The 21,896-nt window shown below is 41.6% G+C and overlaps 1 protein-coding gene across 5 annotated transcripts in view; it reads left to right on the top strand.

The window, feature by feature from the left end:
• Nucleotides 1-17,698, top strand: part of si:dkey-178k16.1 (band 4.1-like protein 1) — a 64,358-nt gene extending 46,660 nt beyond the window's left edge. The window contains exons 10-23 of one of the 5 annotated variants that reach the window (XM_034209227.1): nt 33-130; nt 636-811; nt 1,207-1,457; nt 2,013-2,051; nt 3,681-3,839; nt 4,074-5,150; nt 7,754-7,804; nt 8,263-8,637; nt 9,686-9,904; nt 14,104-14,163; nt 14,306-14,395; nt 14,562-14,642; nt 15,064-15,180; nt 15,280-17,698. In XM_034209227.1, coding sequence (XP_034065118.1) covers nt 33-130; nt 636-811; nt 1,207-1,457; nt 2,013-2,051; nt 3,681-3,839; nt 4,074-5,150; nt 7,754-7,804; nt 8,263-8,637; nt 9,686-9,904; nt 14,104-14,163; nt 14,306-14,395; nt 14,562-14,642; nt 15,064-15,180; nt 15,280-15,285 — 2,799 coding nt within the window. In that variant the 3' untranslated portion in view covers nt 15,286-17,698. The remainder of the gene's footprint in view (nt 1-32; nt 131-635; nt 812-1,206; nt 1,458-2,012; nt 2,052-3,680; nt 3,840-4,073; nt 5,151-7,753; nt 7,805-8,262; nt 8,638-9,685; nt 9,905-14,103; nt 14,164-14,305; nt 14,396-14,561; nt 14,643-15,063; nt 15,181-15,279) is intronic. The other 4 variants (XM_034209228.1, XM_034209229.1, XM_034209230.1 and 1 more) reach the window with 4 other exon arrangements.
• Nucleotides 17,699-21,896: the final 4,198 nt, after the last annotated feature.

The following is a 21,896-nucleotide window of genomic DNA, read 5'->3' as shown; positions in this document are numbered from 1 at the left end:
CTCCACCCCCACTCCTCCCCCTCACTCCTCAGTATGAACAGTTTGAGAGCACCATAGGCTTCAAGCTGCCCAACCATCGGGCCTCAAAGCGATTGTGGAAGGTCTGCATTGAGCACCACACCTTTTTCAGGTAGGATACTCACAGATGCACAGAGACACACTTTTTCTGCACTTCACTCCTTGCATGATCTGTTCACATTCTGCACAATTGCTATATCTTTCGGGATTCTATCAAGTGACACTCAATATATAAAAAGGTGTTGTTATCTTTTTACGGTAAAACCATTTGTTCCACAAGGAGCTAGTGATTTATTTGTGGTTTGTTTTGTTTTGTTATAGAAGCTGGTCGTGCTGTTTTACGATTCAGTTGTTTAAAACAGATGCAAAATAATTGGTTCAAGGAGACAAAACAACTCATTGGGAAAAGCAAGAAATATACACAGATGTTATATTGTAATTAATTATATATATATATATATAATGTGTATCTTGCTTGCCCCTCAAGCTATTTTATCAGTTACTGTTCCACACTGCTGTATGTGCCTCATAAGAGATTTAACTTTGTAATTAAGTAAACATTGTCAACAACAAGGTAGTATTTGAGGTAGATTTACACAAGCTGAACCTTTCTGCAGGTTGGTTTCCCCAGAGCCCCCTCCCAAGGGCTTCCTGGTGATTGGCTCAAAGTTCCGCTACAGCGGGCGAACCCAAGCCCAGACCAGACAGGCGAGCGCTCTGATCGACAGGCCGGCCCCACAGTTCGATCGGTCCGTTAGCAAGAGGTACTTGCTGGCCCGAAGTATTGATGGAGGTAAGAACCCAGACTATTTCTCTGTCCACTCTGAGGTTCACTTATCTTCTGGATTAACATGTGAGCCTATAAATTGTCTCCAGCCCCTCAGGTTTAAAAATGGATTGATAACATTGTATGCGTGAAAGCATACTTAGCTATTCCATCAACAGTGCATATTGATTTTGTGTTATGGCTTTCAGACTGAAGAAACACATTTTTTAGTCCCCTGTTGACAGAGACCGAAACTCCTTGGCAAAAACTGCAATAAAAGCAGCTTTTATCCTGTGATTTCATGTTAGAGCACAGCCTCTTGATATATGTGGCCTTAATAAACACTGTACTGCATATCATGTAAAAGCTTTATCACTGGAGTTGTGGTTGGTTCACCTATCCCTTCCATTGCACCTCCCCAGCCTCAGCTCTCGGTTACAGTATGGAACAGCTGTCCCAGCGGAGCTCCAGTGAACGCACACAGTTCATGTCCAGAGAAGACCTGGACCAGGAGGGCAGCCTGGACCTGGACCAAGATCAGTACCATTATCAGGACCAAGACCAGGACCAGTTCACAGATCAGGAGCTAGAGCAGCATGATGACCAGGATCAAGATCAGAAACATACCTACGGTGCACGCATATCAACTTCCACTAGGACCATCGAGCTCAAGGTACAAACATGGACCTGCCTTAATGTATAGCTGTTCAACAAGGCCACAATTTGTACATTTTAATGCACACGGTATGAATAAATTACATTCAACTAGTGAATGAAACACCAGATAAATCAATTATTTCCTCATAATTTAAGAAAAAGTGCGACAAAACATCTCAAGGCAGTTTCCTTAGCTCGAAAATTATACATCTACGCCCGAACAAAATCCCTCATGAACTTTTGACTAGCACTCCTCATCCTTCTCTCACATTCCTTTTCATATAAGACTGTAATCACCATCCTGACTTTTTCTCTACTTGGCCTAATTTCCTCTATTTCCTCCTCCTCTGCAGACTTATAAATCTCATAATGAATCCTCTTTCCTCTCCATTTCTTCAATCGCCTCCCGAAGACTAACTTGACCTGTTTGCTGCCGATGATATTTCTTTAACCCAGCTTCATGCCTCTAACAGTTCTTCTCTTCCCCCTGCTGTGTTGTTAACACACACTCTGCTTACTTCTGCTCTCTTCTCTCTGACCTCTCTGTGGTCCACCTCATACTCTCCTGCAGGGTGAGGCGGAAGGCACGTCTCTAGACTCAAAACCTGAGGTATTTTGGCCTTGGCCCTTAGCGTCTGTCTGTGGTTTTTGGTTTCTGTAGGTCATACATACGTTTTTTTAAAACACAATCTATTCTTTTTTTGATTGTTTGTCTCTGAAGGGAATGTTATTTATTTTCATGTCATAACTTCCAGGATTCCATCGGGCATAATCCATGGAAACGGCATGAATTGATCTTCGCAAACTGTTTTAATATGAATCATTCAGGCTCTTTCTTTCCTTTTTTCTTATCTGCCCTATGGAAAATTCTTACAGGATTGTTTTCATTGAAATGTAGCTCTTATCTAGATTGAACAGTGAAAAAAGCATCTTTCACAATTGTCAACACATGTTTAATTGTGTCCCTGTGTGAAATTAGATCATATTAGCAGTATAAACAGATGGCCCTAAAGCACTGTTGATGATTCAGTGAATCAGTGTTTCCTTAGTTGGCAAATCTCCTGATACTCAACTGAGATGGGTAAAAGTCTCACTATTCAATTCACATTTAGTTATTTGTATATGAATTGTCCTTTTTAGAAGTACATTCTTATTGGTTACGAAGGTGCAAGAATACATTGTGGTGTTCCTTATGGTAAAGGTTATTCCAGTGTATCTAGTCCGATCATTTGTGGTTGTGTGATGCCTTTTCACCAAGTCTTTGGATGAAGAAGTATGGGAATAATCCCCCTCTCCAAACACTTATGCTCAGTCAATAGATGACTGCATGAATTATCAATTGGCTGACACTGAAATGGATTGTCCCTGTCTTCTTGGCAGAGCATTAAATGGCTTGAAAGTCTTTAAGTCGAAAGCCCTGATGGTGTTAACTGTTTGTCTGTCCGTCTGGCTGCCTGCCTCTTTGACTCACCTGCAGCACTCTACCTCTTTGTCTCTGCACGCATCTGTTCTCCACCCCGAACCCCAATCCTCAACCTCCCGCTTTGCTCAAAACCCATCACTTCATCTCACTTGTCACACCTTGGGCTCCCCCCTCTGTTGGAAAAGGATCTGGCCACCCCTCGGCCCAAACAGGAGGTACTGCTTGTCTCTTTTGGCATGTGCTGTGTGTGGCTATCACCAGGTGTTCTGTGTTTTCTTATGTATACCTGTGCCTCTCACTCACTGCTAGAACTCAGCAAACAGCCACAACACTGGAGTTTCTATTAAAACACAGCTTGTTAGTTTAAAAATCAATGTGCTCCATCTCCATCCAAAATTGCTATACTACATGCATCAACAGTAACACAAATACATTGTAAGATATTTTAAATAAAAATGTTCAGATTGTTTAAACCTGTGTAGACCTCTAACACAATATATGTTTGCTCACATTGCCAAGGTAAAATACAAATGCAGATGATACTCATTTTGAGTGTACCAAGGTCTATATCTGTTTAAGGTAATTATCAATACCTTTATTGTTCAATGATGTGTGTTGGTGGCAGCATTTAATTCCTTCTACAGCCCAGTATTGCAACAAAAAACAGGCATGCATGCACCGAACCCTCATCAGAACAGAGTAAGAGTGAGAATTTTGAAAAAGAAAAGAGAAATGTAGAGATGATTGTTACCAGAACCAAATAGATTCAGATCCAGGATAGTAACATTTGTTTTTTTTGTGTCCCTGGTGTGTAAGCAGCAGTTCTTGGATAAGCCAGAAGATGTTCTACAGAAGCACCAGGCCAGCATCAATGAGCTGAAGAGGGCTTTGAAGCAGCCTAACAGCAAGATGGCCCAGAGGGAGAAACGTCTCTCCTCAGCTACTCCTCCTGGAGGAACCCCTGAGCGCAAAGCAGTAAGAATGACCTCCTGTTCCCAAGTTACAATACTCACTGTACTACAACAGTTAGAATCATATATATTTCTTTCCATGCAGTCTTTTCTTCAACTCTTTAAAAAAATGTATTTCATTGAGCCAAAACACAGACAAATCTGAAAAGTGAATGACTTAAATCGTTAAGAGTAAGGATAGGATAACAAATACTAGAAGAGCTAAGCTAAAGTAACCATCTACTCTATGTCAACATAGGCGACCGCTGATGCCAAATTGATTGACAAGCAGGATGCTTATGAAGGAGAGCTGGATACTTGCTCTGAGAGTAAAAACATCTTTGCTTTGACACCTTGGACTGACACAAAGTTGAGCAACTGTCAAACAGCCAATGACTCTTTAAAAACTAGACCTGGGACATCTCCAAAACAGGAAACAGACTTTCGAGCAACAGGAATAACGTATTTGAGCCCAGTGGATGGTACAGTAGCAACTAACGGGCATCAAGATTCTTTATTAGCAAGCAACACCATTCAAGAAAATGGATATGGATCTCCACATGACAAACAGGGGAGTGCAATGAGCAACAGAGATATTAGGCATTGTCAGTATGAGTGCAACACTCATGGAGAGGGAACAAACAACGTTGAAACCGTATTGGCTGTGGATTCTCTCCCAAAAGGCAACGGCGGCAGAATTGAGAGTGACGCGAGGCATTGGGAGACCTGGAAAATAAAAGACTCAAGCCCTGTGGGAGCTCAAGAATGCAACATAGGAAGAAACTCAAACTCAGAAGTCACCAAAGTAGTTCCTCTAAAGCCACAGAGATCCAAGAAGAATAAGGAAAACATTGCATCTCAGAGTTGGTCTGACAGAGGTGTCTTTGGTGGGACTGGGGATGTACAGATGACAAAATCAAAAGATGAATCTTTTGATGCAGGAAGGAGAGTAGATGACAATTCTGAATTGCAGTCTGCAGCAAATGTTATCATGGAAAACACAGGAGCCACCAAGCATCACTGCGAGGCTGAAATGTCATTTCAACAGCAAAGTCTACCACTCCCACAGATAAAGAATGAGTTGTTTGGGCAACAGGAGCTTAGAGACTGCAGACGCACAACGGGACAAAGTGTGTATACAAGAGGACATGAAGATCATTTTCAAAACAACTTGGAGTTTAAAGAGAATCTTCTCTTTAGCTCCAAGTTTCCAACTGCACCTCCTCTAACGCTGCCTCTGAAATCCCAGTGGTCCCGGGACAGACATAGCAACATGGACAGCAGCCACATCCACTTCAGGATGCCAAGCCAAGACACATTCAAATGGAAGCAAGCGGTAAAAACCATCCGACCCTTAACATACTTGTCAATCATCGGAAAGTAAAGCATTGCATGAGCTTCAGTCGTGCAGATCTTGTTTTTACCATCTAAAAACAATCAATCACACATACTTCAGAACTCATGTGGCTGTGTATGAGAAAGCAAAAGTTCACGTCCCTTGGCTTAGCATCATTGACAGACTTAGTTTTTACGTCCATGGTCCACAGAGCTTTTTGCTTTCCCTTGTCCTCCCCTTCGCAAAGTTTGACATCTGCTTGGCCATTTCAGAACGCTGCGGGCCTCTAAGCAAACACCCCTATGCTTAAGCTTCAGGCGTCCCTTCAATCCCACCTTGACTTCACACTTGGTCTCTCCTTCCAACAACCTCACAGAATAAAAGGTGGCTGCTGTTGCAAGGAGTGCAAGACCGTTTCACCATTTTGTAAATGACTGAGAAGGGCATTTGAATCAAATGTTCTGCCTTGGCACCTCTGTGGTTACAGCAGAAAATGAAAAAGGCGATTAGATGTAATCACAGGCTGCAGAGCTGCCAAACCTCTTCAGGGCTTAAGTATTCATATACTGCATTTATGCATATGAATACCTCTTTCCTGAAAGGGAGTTTGAAAAATCTAACATTTCAGTGCATGGCATTAACATTGCACTTGCAGTCATTTCTGATTATGTCAACCTTCGAAATATACCCTATGTGCATGCTTCTGACAGTAGGTGTAAGCTTTACAGTAGGCTATGTGTTTATTGTGTAGTTTACCTACCCATAAAACTTCAATGTAACACCCAGCCCCTTTAACTCGTTGGGTATGGTGACCATTTTAATAAATAAAGGCAGGTCTTGAAATGACGTTAAATATTATAGTTTATTTTAATGTAATTATTTGGATGTGGGCCTTTTTTAAAACGTAATTCCATGAGTTAAAGGTAGGGTAGGTAAGAATGGAGAAACCAGCTCGAGTAAGCTAGAATTTGAAAGTACACAACCATAGACGGACACAACCGAAAAAAATCTGCCCCTTCGTTCAGACTTCCTTACAGAGCCCCTCCTCCAACACACAAAAACGCGCGTGACCAATGAGGGCACGAGATACATTTGTCCACGAGATGGAAGGCTGACGGGCAGGTAGGCCTGGGGCAGATAATTGGATTGCCAAATGGGGCCCGTACAAATATAAATATTTGTATATATTGCCAAAGCATTTCATTGATCCATTGCTATCGGGATGTTAAGAGCATTCCATGGAATATAAAACGAAGATTTCTGAAGTGAATTGCCTACCCCACCTTTTAAGGAGTTTAAAACTGATTACAAAATAAATGTGCATTAATAAATGCTTTACATTTGGTCAATATGGACAAGCTACTTATTGATAGATCGGTTAGATTCCAACAATTTAACCGTTCAGTCCATTTTACGATAAACATGAGCACTAGGGTATAGTTCATTCGGATTTACCGGCATGGTAAACAAGAGCGATACAAACAAAACGTGGCAAATCCCTACCTTCAGAGCGGTCTTTCAGTCTGGACATGGATCCATTCCTCCATATTTATAATCAACCAAATAGTTTTTCTTTAAATATGTACCGAATCCAAGTTGTGTATTATGGTCAGGAGAGGTCCATTCCTCACTTTTCAGAAACAGTGTTGTTGGGTGCTTGTTTTCGTCACCCTGCTGTAACGTGTCCCCGTCTTTATTTTAAGTTTAACATTTCATTTGTCGGCATGTTAAATAAACTCGTTGCTGACGGACAGGTAGGTTTTCAATTAAGGATAAAGGCCATACCTCTCTTAAATCTATATTTAATTTAAAATCATAGTGATATGACAGATTCTGTCTCAATCAAATCTTGTCAAACAATTTACTTTAATTGAACGCAGCCTAGACTCTGACCTTTCGCGCTCAGCCAATCAGAGGTAGAGGAGGGCGGGTCATACTTGAGCAATCCTCGGGGGGAACCCTCTGTTGCGAGAATGTACCGAGCTCACGTTAAAGTTACCGTACGTTCCATACATTTTTTGCTAAGTAATTAAAGGCCTGTCATCATAATTATACGCTGATTAAGGTTAAGTGATGGAAGCAAATTAGATTCAGAGTATATTATCACCAACCACAAGTACTGAAAAAGTCAAGAACATTTATAAAGACTTCATAATTGTAAAATGTATGAAGGCACAATACACATTACAATAAATTATGTCCAATATGACTTTCTAGTGAAGGATATGCAAACATTTAAAAATTGCAATCCTAAACTTTTAATTTAAATTCATGGTATGCCATGATGTTGGTAGATGAATTAAGTATTGACATTTTATAAATGAAAATGCAGAGGCCTCCGCCAAGTGCAAAAGCAATCAGTTTAAAAGCTGTGAGATCACACAGCATGGTTTCTATAGATGTGACAAAAAGCTTTAATCAGTTGTGGTTTATGAACGTCATGTCAATGCAGAGACAAAGAAAAGCTTTCCTGTCTTCCTGTTTCAGCTCTTTCCTTTTCTGATGCAAATGATACATGTTGGCTATAGTTTAGGTTGGTTCTTGTCACCTGCTATATTTAGTTTTATATTAACGTTTTCTTATCGTTTGTTTTTCTTTCGTAGGATACACCTCCCACACCTGCTATTCATGAGGAACCTTTCAATGAAGCTTCAGTAAGTCGTCTCCACCAGTTGGGTTTTCCTCCTTTTTAGCCACTCCTTTGGAAAACAAACAGCACTTCATTATTTCACACGTCTTTCTTCAAGATTTTCATTCATTTGTGCTTACATAAAAATGGTTTTGGATATGGTTCCCATCAAGGAACAGGCTGTGAATTCATATCTAAACAACTGGTAAGACCCCACCACCAAAATGTAAAGAACTGTAACACAATAACTGAATCTTATTATTAAAGGGTTCCCATCCCGTGAAAATGTATTGTATACAATATAGGTAATGGAAAAGATTCAGTAGAAATACTGAAAATTGTTGTTGTTTCCTTCAGATCTTCTTATATAATAATAACATATATAATCAAAGAATGTGAGCTACAGTGGTTCACAGCCTTTGATTATATAAGTCATTATATTTGGAGTTGATGTAGTCTCATGTACTGCACTCTTCTCTGTAGAGGGAACCGTGGGAAAGACGTCTAGGCTCCGTCTCCGAGGACGACCAGGACCCCGACATCCTGTACCTGAAGGAGACCCACCTGGGCATCGAGAGGAAGTATTCCAGCATCACGGTCAGCTCCACGTCCAGCCTGGAGGCTGAGGTGGACTTCACTGTCCTCACTGACCTGCACACTGGCATGGAGGAGTTCTCCAAGGGCATGACGGAGCTGGGGGACAGGGTAGAGTCACCTGACGTAGGTCTCTGCTTTAGCATGGACATGCTCCAGCAGCAGGCCGCCTTTGAACCACCCCCCCCACTGGTGTCAGCCCCTCCGACCAAACATATCCAGGCAGAAGAAGTGCGGCCAGAGGTCAAACGGTCTGATATGCAGGTACAGCAACATTTGTGTTTGTAGCTTCTCCTCTATTTAGATTTTTCATGCAGGTAGGGTAAAACTATTCTATTTTTAGGCACCTAAAAATACGTGTCCTCTTTTATACAAACAGCAGGGCAGGTGAGCATGGATGTGAACTTGAAAGAGATATTTTTTTCAAGAAATCACCAACGTGTTTTATTTCTATCTCCATGTGTTAAATGAGATGCACATGATAAATACAAATAGTGTGTGCTATTGCTTTGCCAAAACAACAGCAAGTAGGATCGAACTCAACCGTATCCCATCTTAGTGCCTCCCTAGTTTCCAACCAAGTGTGATGATAGACCACCAAAGTGAGGTGTCGATGAGTTCATTCAAGTTTTGTTTACAAGCCTTGTGGTGGGCTAATGTGAATGTCGATATAACAAACAAAAATAGAACAGTGGCAACATTTCTAACTAATAAAAAACAACAAAGTAATGTGTTAAATGTGTGTTTTTTACACATTTCACACAGTTTTGTGTCTTTTCTTTGTTGTTATTTCTTTTTTTTATGATTTTAATAGTCAAAAGGCTGTGCAATATAAAAAGTAAACATCACAAAATGTTCTTTCAATATTTATTCTGATTCTGAGATATGATTCTGATATTCTGACAGAAAAGTAGAGCAGGCAAAGTGACTGTTATGAAATGTGTTTCAAGTTTACTGTAATTCTCTTTATGAAGCAGCACGGAAGGGTAATGAGGACATATCCTTCATCTCTTCTTCTGTGGTTTTCATTGTTTTTCTTATCTATTTTAAAACACATCTTTTAAGCACTGAGCTAAAAACAAATCTTCCATCTGAGTTATATTAACACTCCCTTGTGTTTGTCTTTTGCTTGTTTTTCTTTGGATTTACTTTATGCTTTAAAAGCTTCAATAATAATCTTGTAATTTGGAACTGAAAAAACATAATTTAAGTCTTTTTGAAGCTCACACAAAACCTAAGAAAAACACAACAGAATTTCAAGCTCATCTGCTATGTGTTAAAAACTACAATGTGTTTCTTTTTCCTCTGTAAGCCTGTTGTACCCAAAAAACCAAAGAGGTCCGTGCCGGTGTCATCGTCAGTGGACAGAGAGTCGCAGAGAGAAGCCGGTCGCCATTCTGCCGTCACACCACTGAGCAGGGAGGCCAGTGACCTCATGCCCACCCCCACAGTGAGGAAGACGGACGTCAGGACGGAGACCCAGCCCAACGGCTCAGAGGTCACCACAACCATCGTGGAGTTTACAGATCAGGTTAGTTCAATGTTTCACTGAGAAATGTTAAAGATAAAATGTATATGTTGGACTAGAGCAGGGGTGTCCAAACTACGGCCTGGCCATTTTGAATCGGCCATCAGCTAATTCAAAAAGTACAATGACTTAAGTATAATAAACTTCTGCTTGTCTTATATTGTACTTCTTTAATATATATATTCTAATATATTACACAGTATTCATGTGTTGATTAGCCCAATTTTCAAATAAATTCAGTCAATTAAAGTTGAAAACATGTTCTAACAAATCTAAGTTCCATCCATCCATCCATCCATCCATCTTCTCCCGCTTATCCGTGGTCGGGTCGCGGGGGTAGCAGTTCCAGCAGAGAGCCCCAAACTTTCCTTTCCCTGGCCACATCAACCAGCTCTGACTGGGGGATCCCAAGGTGCTCCCAGGCCAGCGAAGAAATATAATCCCTCCACCTGGTCCTAGGTCTACCCCTTGGTCTCTTCCCAAACTGGACGTGCCTGGAACACCTCCCTAGGGAGGCGCCCAGGTGGCATCCTAACTAGGTGCCCGAACCACCTCAACTGGCTCCTTTCGACGCGAAGGAGGAGTGGTTCAACTCCGAGTCCCTCCCGGATGACCGAACTTCTCACCTTATCCCTAAGGGAGACACCAGCCACCCTGCAGAGAAAACCCATCTCGGCTACTTGTATCCGCGATCTCGTTCTTTCGGTCATGACCAATCATTCATGACCATAGGTGAGGGTAGGAACGAAAATGGCCCGGTAGACAGAGAGCTTTGACTTCTGGCTCAGCTCCCTTTTCGTCACAACGGTGCGGTAAAGCGACTGCAGTACCGCTCCCGCTGCTCCGATTCTCCGGCCCATCTCACGCTCCAATGTTCCCTCACTCGAGAACAAGACCCTGAGATACTTGAACTCCTTCACTTGGGGTAAGGACTCATTCCCTACTTGGAGTGGACAGTCCATCGGTTTCCTGCTGAGAACCATGGCCTCAGATTTGGAGGTGCTGATCCTCATCCCAGCCGCTTCACACTCGGTTGCGAACCGATCCAGTGAGTGCTGAAGGTCGCAGACCGATGAAGCCATTAGAACCACATCATCTGCAAAAAGCAGTGGTGCAATCCTTAGTCCACCGAACTACAGACCCCCTCCCCCACGACTACGCCTCGAAATCCGACCCATGTATATTACAAACAGGATTGGTGACAAAGCGCAGCCCTGGCGGAGGCCAACCCTCACCAGAAATGGGTCCAACTTACTGCAGAGGACCCGGACACAGCTCTCGCTTTGGGAGTACAGAGATTGGATGGCCCTGAGTAGAGACCCCCTCACCCCATACTCCCGCAGCATCTCCCACAGTAACTCCCTGTGAACTCGGTCATACGCCTTCTCCAAGTCTACAAAACACATGTAGACCGGATAAGCGTACTCCCATCCCCCTCCAGGATCCTTGCGAGAGTAAAAAGCTGATCCGTCGTTCCACGACCAGGACGGAATCCGCATTGTTCCTCCTCAATCTGAGGTTCGACAATCGGCCTGATCCTCCTTTCGAGTACCTTAGATTAAACTTTCCCGGGGATGCTGAGTAATATGATGCCTCTGTAATTGGCACACACCCTCTGATCCCCCTTTTTGAAAAGGGGAACCACCACCCCGGTCTGCCACTCCTTCGGTACTGTTTCCGACTTCCACGCAATGTTGATGAGACGTGTCAACCATGACAGTCCCTCAACACCCAGAGCCTTCAGCATTTCTGGGCAGATCTCATCCACCCCCGGGGCTTTGCCACTGTGGAGTTGTTTGATGACCTCAGTGACCTCCCCCCGGGAGATTGGTGTTGATCCCCCGTCATACTCCAGCTCTGCCTCTAACATAGAGGGCGGAGTTGTCGGGTTCAGGAGTTCCTCAAAGTGTTCCTTCCAACGCACTAACACTCCATCAGTTGAGGTCAACAACGTCCCATCCTTACTGTACACAGCTTGGATGGTCCCCTGCTTCCCCCTCCTGAGGTGTCGGACAGTTTTCCAGAACAACTTTGGTGCCGCCCGAAAGTCCTTTTCCATGTCTTCTCCGAACTTCCTCCACACACGCTGCTTTGCCTCGGCCACGGCTGAGGCTGCTGACCTTCGGGCCTGTCGGTACCTTGTAACTGCCTCGGGAGTCCCCCGGGATAACAAATCCCTGAAGGCCTCCTTCTTCAGTCGGACGGCTTCCCTGACCACCGGTGTCCACCAGGAGGTTCGAGGGTTACGGCCCCTTGAGGCACCTAAGACCTTGAGACCACAGCTCCCCGCCGCGGCTTCGGCAATAGAGGCTTTGAACACCGACCACTCTGGTTCAATGTCCCCAACCTCCACAGGAATGCCCGAAAAGCTCCGCCGGAGGTGTGAGTTGAAGGCCTCCTGAACTTGGGCTTCCTCCAGATGTTCCCAGTTCACCCGAACTACACGTTTGGGCTTACCAGGTCTATCCAGAGGCTTCCCCCGCCACTCGACCCAACACACCACCAGATGGTGATCAGTTGACAACTCCGCCCCTCTCTTTACCCGAGTGTCCAAAACATATGGCCTCAGGTCCGATGATACGATAACGAAATCGATCATGGACCTTCTGCCTAGGGTGCTCTGGTACCACGTACACTTATGAGCTTCCTTATGTTCGAACATGGTGTTTGTTATGGCCAATCCATGACTAGCACAGAAGTCCAGTAACAAACCACCACTCTGGTTCAGATCAGGGGGGCCGTTCCTCCCAATCACGCCCCTCCAAATGTCTCCATCATTGCCCGAGTGACGAAGGTAACTTTGTCACTGATGGCTTCGGGCCTTGCATATGTGCACATGTTTATACAGTTTATATTATTTATTGATGTAGTGTTTATTGTATTTTATTTTTGAAATGTGTTCCCCTTTCCCCATGTCTGTTGCCATTGATTGTGTGCACCTGGTGCTCTATGGTGTCTCCTCCCCCCTCACCTGTGTCCTGTTGGGTTGATTGGGTTGGGCATTTAGACTCTGGGGTTTTGCTGTTTGGGAGAGAGTGTGTGTGAGATCCTTGTGGCTGCAGGCTGTGGTCAGGGAGAAACAGCAGGATTGAGGCTGTGTGTCATGTGTTCCTGACTTAATAAATGCCCACACCGGGTTGTATTTTGGACGTTCTGCCTCTGCCTCCTTGCTTGGTCGGGCCGCTCAATTGTCAACTTCACAGCCCACATGTGCGTTGAAGTGTCCCAGCAAGATTAAAGAGTCCCCTTCAGGAGCCCCATACAGGACTCTTTCCAGGGTCTCCAAGAAGGCCGTATACACCGAACTGTTGTTTGATGCATAAGCACATACAACAGTCAGAGTTTTACCCCCCATAACCCGCAGGCGTAGGGAGGCGACCCTCTCGTCCACTGGGGTAAACTCCAATAACGAAGCACCCAACCGGGGACTTGTGAGTATCCCCACACCCGCCCGGCGCCTCACACCTTGAGCAACTCCGGAGAAGAATAGAGTCCAACCCCTATCCAGAAGTAAGGTTCCAGAGCCGACGCTGTGCGTAGAGGTGAGCCCAACCAGATCCAACTGGTAATGCTCTACCTCCCGCACAAGCTCCGGCTCCTTCCCCCCCAGAGAGGTGACGTTCCACGTCCCCAAAGCCAGCTTCTGTCGCCCGGGTCTGGTCCGTCGAGACCCTCTGCTTTCACTGCCACCCTTCTGGCAATAAACTTCTGCTTGTCTTATATTGTACTTCTTTAATATATATATTCTAATATATTACACAGTATTCATGTGTTGATTAGCCCAATTTTCAAATAAATTCAGTCAATTACATTTGAAAACATGTTCTAACAAATCTAAGTTGATAAGAAAAAAGCCCAATAACAAATGTACATAATAACCTTGAAATATACCCTTCATATTTCCTATTATAAGCAATGTGAAGCTTCTGTTTTAAGGAATGAGCTGCTAACAAAATAAATGGAGAGCTGTAATTTAGGCAGTTTTTTTTCTAACAGCATTTTCAAGTATCAAGAACAATTGACCTAGATTGGATAGATTTTTCCAATTTACAACTGAACTTATGAGGCAATATACCTCACCTAGTGAGTGGCCCAGCCCTTCGTATATTTTTCTGTATGTGGCCTTCAGTGCAAAAAGTTTGTACACCCCTGATCTAAAGTATTACTTCCCACAAGTCACACAATACATTTTTCTGTTTCAGGGTCACGGTATCACCGGCCTGAGTGAAGTTTCCTACTCCACCAGACAGAGCATATCCCCTGTGAGTACGAACAGAAGGACCTTTCCCATTTTAACTTGACCTAAAGCAAGCACACTGCTCTCCTGGGTTTAAACCTACTTGCTGTCAAATGTCCAAAAAGTGTCTAAATGCATGTCCTGAAAACTAATCTCTTCTTTCTCAGGTGCATATGGGAAGTCTTAGAAGAGAGGCATCAGGGTCGCCTATCCTCATAACGGAAAATGTTACCTCGGCAACCACTCACGTCTCCAAGGTAGAGAAGCTCAAGTAGAGTAGACCTTACAAAGTGCTCAATTTAATGTATGATTACGATAAAGTGGGTTTTACATCAAAAGAGGTTCATCTCTGCTGTCTGAATACAGTCATATATGGGCTCTACTTCTGAAGGCTATTAAAAGAAAAGCCCTTGTGTGTTGCAGACGGTGAAAGGAGGATACTCAGAGACCAGGATTGAGAAGAGGATCATCATCACAGGAGACGATGATGTAGACCAGGAACAGGTGAGCTGAAATGAACTGTGGAGCAAACGGTCAATTCAAAAGAACCATGTCGTCTGTTGCTGGATGTTGTATTTTTGGGACATTTGTAGTTGTTGGACCTTTGCAGGACTGTACTTTTTATCCTTAAAGTGAAACAATGGCCATGTCAACCATTCATAGATAACGTCTTATTCATAATGCATATAGTATTTGCAAACATTAATGTACCTCAGATTAGATCAATTGTAGTAAATCAATTATATAATTGAGCATCTGGGAATTTTTACAAATCTTAAAACAAATAATTGGTAGACTATAGTTAAATTAATTTGTCAAAACAAAAAAAAATTGACATTACAGTAATGTATTAAAAAATATATTAAAAAAATTACTTAATTAATTTTTTTCTGTGATACATTTGATATTTCACTTTTTCTTGCAGGCTCTGGCTATTGCAATACAGGAAGCCAAGCAGCAGCATCCAGACATGCAGATAACTAAGGCAGTGGTTGTCAGGGAAACAGAATCGTCCACTGAGGATCGTCACGGCCCATCAGAGGTACGAAAACCATCTTGATTTTATATGATTTGGCCCTCACTATCAACCTTTGAGATAAAGGGATTTAAGGTTGACGCTGTCTTCTCTCTCTACCTGCAGTCCTGATTTTATGATACGAGAGCGCCCCCCGGTGGACCGGAAGTGGCAGTGCCCGGCCTGAAATTCTCCCCCCACCTCCCTTCTGATAGACTTCTGCCAGTGGCGAATATGGAGCCTAAACACACACACATATACTTGCCACTGGAAATCCGAACATCTGGAACAATTTAAAGAGATCCCAATCCGACTAAATTCCCTGCAAAGCTCTCAGGGCTGCTACTGTATATTAAAACCACTTGCTTAAGTATTCCTCGACGGTCAAAGGGAATCATTCATTCACACTGTGGAATAATCCAGGGCCATGTGCCATGTTGGTACCCACAAAATAGAAAAAAAACTAGGAATGTCTTTTACATGTCTGTGCTGCTGTACTGAAGAATTCATCAGATTACTGCTGTGTGCTGTAAAAAAAACTACTGTTTGTGCTTACACATAGAATAATCCATCACATTTATCTTTAGTAATGATGGAACATCCAGTGAAGCAGGGTTCAGGTCCGTCCGTCCGTCCCCCCTCTGTTACACTGATTGATGAGGATGCACTGAGCAGATCGGATCATGTAGAGCCAATCAGATCCTCTGTTGATCATTCCAGCCTGAGCTAGTATTTTCTGCTCCTCTATTGGTCTCACCTGAGAATTTACTTCTGTAAAATGTATTTGGCCATGAAGTATGCTTCGCTTCATCAGGATGGACCTTGTGGGAGCTGTTGATACACACAGTGAACTCTTATGTATTTACATGGTGGAGATGTAATGTACGAGCCCAGTTCCTCTCCTTTCACAGCCTTTAGATATGCTTTCAGAAGTCTGTATGTAATACCACTTTGGCCATTTAGTGTAGTCGGTACGTAGAGTATAGGCTCACACCCTTGTTCAGGTCACAGAACAGGCTGCTGTGTCAGTACAATTAGTATTTCAGATCATATTTGCATGATATGTTCTGGCATTATTGGATTGTAATTGAGTATTATAGATATTAACTAATAAGAGTAATGGATCATGATGTCCAAGATAATAAGGGCAACAAATCTGAAGTTATATCGGAGCTTATTAAAAGAAGGAAATGAAGCCTTCTGACAGGAAATTAAGAATATTCAGAAGTAGTGGGACATTTCACAATGCATTCAGTTTTGTTAATCCCAAGATTCAATGACAGCTAAGTGGCTACAGTGTCTTCTCCTTATTTAAGCCACTAGTGCTGATACACATATCTTCATTTTACATATCAATTAGCTTTTAATTTAATCTCCCTGTGCAGAAACATGAGGAGACCTACATGAGTTGTGGTGAATGATATATTTTGCAGAGTTATTTATTGTACAACACATTTTCTCTGTCTTGAAGAAAAGACAAAAATGTTGGGATGCATCTGAGCCCTTCCAATAATCTTTTGAGAAAAGTAAATATACAGTAGGAGCAGAATCTGTGGACTTTTAATTGTGTGTGATTTGTCACATGAATGTTAGAGGAACGTAGTAGGCTATGCCATGTAAGGTAGCAGTGAATTGTACAAACTCTGATTTTATATTGAAATATTTGTATGAAAAAGCTACAAGTCCAGAAAGTCAAATGCATAAACTTGACACGGCAAGGTTTCCCTTTAATAATGGTGTATTTAACATTACCTACAAGGTCTCTGTCTCCTTGCAAATGTCACATTTTATATAAAAATCAATACATTCAGCAGCAAAATGACTCAATTGAGTAAAACCATGGTATAACCCTGTCATGTAAGGTTTATGAGGGTATTACTGAAATATGACTTAGGCTTTCAGACGCCAAACCTTTCTGTCAACTTTCACGTGTAGTGTAATTCCCGTTGTTATTCATATTTTGGTTCAAAATCCTTTAAAGTGATGATTAATCATGGATGTCAACCTGGAAGGTAAAAAATAAATGCAGCCATGTACTGTATATTTGATGCCGTTTGATGGATTGTGAAGATGTAAAGTAGTTAATGGCAATGGGCTTGATGTACACTAGGGGGCACCAGTTACCAAACAAAGAAGAGAGCTTTGCAACAACATGGAGCATTCCCAGCTTAAATCATTCTCACTATTCCTCAATAAGGTGCGAAATTATCCAAATCCTGCCTGGATCAAGTGATGAGATAAAACCGTCCTTCCTGAGTCCAGAAAAGGCGGGCCCTTGGACGTCTGACAAGTGATGACCGGAGACATTTGGCTGTGGATGAGACACCTGGTGCTGACGTCTCATTGGACGACCTCTGGCTGATCCTTAAACCTCTGTACAAAGCTCCCCCCTCCTCCTCAGCAGCTTCCTCCCCTCTGCTCTGCTTCTTTTGCCTGGTGCCGTGTCTTCGCTGTACATTGTAATTGCATTCCTTCGAAAATAAATAAAGAACAGAAAAAAATAAAACAAGATCAGAAGGGATTCCCTGTTTGGTCTCTTCACATATCTGTGTTTGCATTATTACAGCTGCCATGCATTTCAGCTTTAGGCCCAATAATAAAAGTGGTATGTTGTTAATCATGAACAAATTATTCAGTATTGAAGAAGATTTTAAGTTTCTCACATATTTATGGGCTATGTATCTGTTTTTATTGTTTTGTAAATTATATGGAATCAGATGCTAGGGGTATTATTGCAATTATTACTCACTGCTTTTGTAGTTAAGAGTCTCCTTACTGCTAAGAGAACATGTTTCAATCATTTGATCTTAGTCGTATAATTACTTTAATGAACACAATTATTTTTATTTTTATTCAGAATGACTGATTCCCAAGAAACTAATAATAATAATAATAAACTAAATGATTCAACCTGTTAAAGAAAGCCCTACATCAGGGGTGGGGAACCTCCGGCCCCCGGGCCGTATACGGCCCGCGAGACCATTTGGTATGGCCCTCGAGCTAATTTATAAACACACGCAAAAAAGAAAAAAATTAAAGAAATCTAGACCGCAAAATAATTAAACAAGTGAGTACCTGTTTTTCCTGGCAACGGTCATGGTCCTTGAACACAACACGAGCCTAACGTCTGACAGGGGGGCAGTTCTACCTGAGAGCACCAGAACGCCACTCCGGGACTTCAAAAATCGCAGTATCCATAAGGAGCCGTACTATGGAGTCAGATTTGGGTCAATATTCTAGCGCGTAAAACAAGCTACTCACGAGCGGAAAATGTGCTTTTACACGCGCATAAAATGACCCTCGCGCGCAGATTAAACCCCCGCGAGCGGCTCTGCGCCCGCGAGCGGCTCTGCGCTCGCGAGCGAGAGAGACAGCCCTCTTGCTCTTGCTCGCGGGAGTATCAGCCTCGCGGAGTCTGTCTACGCGTGCGTGAAAAGTTTCTGGCACTTTGGGGCGGAGCCACTGGACTTTGATTGACAGCTGCCAGGAAACCCGGAGTTGCCAGGTTTGATAAATGCCTGAACTACCAAGAGCCGAGGAGTGACAGCTGCAAGATCAGTTGGACGAGATTGAATGGTAAAGTTGTCCATAAAAAACTATTATATTCGTAAAGTGTACAGCTTATATATATATATATTTATATTTTTACAAACGATTTTTACAACCAATTATATTTATAAAATTAATTTAATTAATTTATATATATATATATATATATATATATATATAAATTAAATTAATTTTATATAAAACAATATATTTTGAGTGGGCTGTATCTGTCGAAAATTGCATATATATATATATATATATAAATATAATTGGTTGTAAAAATCGTTTTTTTATTTGCTTGATACAAAAGGACATTCTTTATAACCAATTGCTTTATTATCACGCATTTGTAATATTTGTATGCTAGAACTGTTGTATTCTTTTTGAAAAATAAAAAATAAATAGCTCACTTGTCATTCATTTGTATCCTTAATTATCCATCCAACACTGAAAAGGTGGTCCTTGTGAAGAATCTCATCACTATATTCCCTCAGCTGAAAGTCATTTACAACAATAGTTTGCTGAAGATTAAGTTTGTTTTAACCAAGGTATAAGGTTTTTTTAGGTCTGATTTTATGAATGATCTATTCTGTCAACATTTGATGAATTAGAAAAATATTAATATTTTTAAATGTTAACAATTATTTTCTTAATGACATATTGTGCTAATGAAATCCTTGTAAATAAATGTCCAATGAATGTATTCTTGCATTCGATTTTTTGAATAAAAACCATATCCACCACCTGGTACTTCCAGTAATCGTCATTGACACACAATGTGCAGATATAACACAATCAAATGTTAATTCTGGTTAAAGAAATATAACACAAAATGTGCAGAAATAACAAATGAGTGTGTTCATCTTGGTTACACATTTATGACACAATGTGTAAAATGTGCACATTGTGTGTTAGGGGCATGTAACACATTTTGTGTGTAAAAATGATTTACACATAAATACACGTGTTGTCCCTGAGCACACTCTGTAGGTGTGTTGAAATTCAACACATGTGTCATTTTTGACACATCCCTTCTAAGAGTATACAGCAGACAGTAGCTAGCAATTTTCGACAGATACAGCCCACTCAAAAATATATTGTTTTATATCAAATTAATTTATATATGCAATTTCCGACAGATACAGCCCACTCAAAAATATATTGTTTTATATAAAATTAATTAATTAATATATATATATATATATATATATTAGCTGTACACTTTACGAATATAATATTTTTTTATGGACAACTTTACCATTCAATCTCGTCCAACTGATCTTGCAGCTGTCACTCCTCGGCTCTTGGTAGTTCAGGCATTTATCAAACCGGGCAACTCCGGGTTTCCTGGCAGCTGTCAATCAAAGTCCAGTGGCTCTGCCCCAAAGTGCCAGAAACTTTTCACGCGCGCGTAGACAGACTTCGCGAGGCTGATACTCCCGCGAGCGAGCAAGAGGGCTGTCTCTCCCGCGAGCGGCTCTGCGCTCGCTCGTGGGCGCAGAGCCGCTCGCGGGGGTTTAATCTGCTCGCGAGGGTAATTTTATGCGCGTGTAAAAGCACATTTTCCGCTCGTGAGTAGCTTGTTTTACGCGCTAGAATATTGACCCAAATCTGACTCCATACATACACATGCCGCAGTTTTTGAAGGGCTGTGTCTTTAGTTGAAAGCCCAGTGGCGATCTGTTCATCTGTCATTCTGATCATACAGTCAATAACTTTGTTGTTATTAGCATCTGGTTAGCTAGCTATGCTAACGAATATAAGAAGCTTTTTCTACAACCAGTGAGGTAAAGGCACATCTTTATATGATCATTATAGTTATCAAAAAACAAGAGAATAAAGTAAACAGGTATAAAATACTATATGACAGTAACAAAAAAGTTGTTATTAATAAACAAGAATAGCTACAGTTTAAAGGAATGGTATGCTCATGACACTCATTTTTAAATAATTATCATCCGATAAAACAGACCAGTCTCTGCCAGTCTTTTTTTTTTTTTTTAATCCGATGACATTATCAGTGATTTTAAGGTGAGACACGGCAGGCAAAAACATCGTTTTTCAAGAACTGGTCAATTTTGAGATTTTGTGCTATTTTGATTCCATAACATGTTTTCTTTCAGGCTTTTTGAAGGAAAACGTACAAAATACACATTTAAGTGTTTATTTTACTATAGTTTGTCTATTTGCGTCTGTAGATTTCTCCTAAATTCACCAAAAGTTAGCATTCTAACGTAACATAAAGTACCGCGACCGCTGTGTGCACCATGTCAACAGACATGTCTTAAATGACATGATGAATTGGAAATGGGGGACCCTGATGTAAACAAGACGAAAGTCTTTTTCTGGTCTGCATCCCCTTAACAATTGTATGTACTGTACCCAATATACAAGCTGTTAATAAACTTTTCAATCAATCAATCAATCAGAGGTATCGCTGGAAAGCTGTGTCTCTCCTGCACAATCTCATCGGATCCAAATATGGTCATTTCCTTTGTATCAGCAACCAATCGTGAAAGCACAAAGGGGTCTTAAACCAAGAAACGAAATCTCATTGGCTGGTGTCAATTTCTGACAACGTGATTCGTTCAGATGCGTCACGTGGTGTGCTAAAACACTTCCTGGTTAGCTTTCAGCTAGAAATTGAAATCTCAAAATGCCAAAAGAACGGCGAAAAAAACGTTTACAGAGCAGACGACAACAATTGTCACTTGCACGAAGCAAGGTTATAAAAAAAAAAATGACCCTGAACATGAAATACCTTCACGGAGTGCGTCGATGCGCAAGCTGTCGTCCAAAGAACAGGAGGGTTTAGCTAGCTTCTCACTGCAATCTTTAAAGGTCGTTTTCTCAAAATGAGTTTTTTCTCCTACTCTGAGTTCGAAATTTCAACTTCAGTTGCACGTAGATACACCAAACCTTCCAGTTATATTCCTATCAATATTATGAAGGCTTTTACAGAAGGGTTTGTTCATATATCATTCATAGCCTGAATTATACAACATTGTATACCTAAAAACATGGCGAAAATTGATATTTTAGGGCTGTTGACAGTATTTTCTGATTTATGGAATGATAAAAAGAGATATCCAATATCCCTTCTGTAAAAGCCTTAGATACTAATATGACTACAAAATGAAACAATAATTTTGAATCTGGCTATATCCAAAGTTCAGATTTCGATTCCTGAAATG

The sequence above is a fragment of the Gymnodraco acuticeps genome, unplaced genomic scaffold (assembly GCF_902827175.1).
Source record: "Gymnodraco acuticeps unplaced genomic scaffold, fGymAcu1.1, whole genome shotgun sequence".
Lineage (NCBI taxonomy): Eukaryota > Metazoa > Chordata > Actinopteri > Perciformes > Bathydraconidae > Gymnodraco > Gymnodraco acuticeps.
Note: the sequence above shows the minus strand (reverse complement) of the source record. Positions and strands in the feature narration are given on the sequence as shown.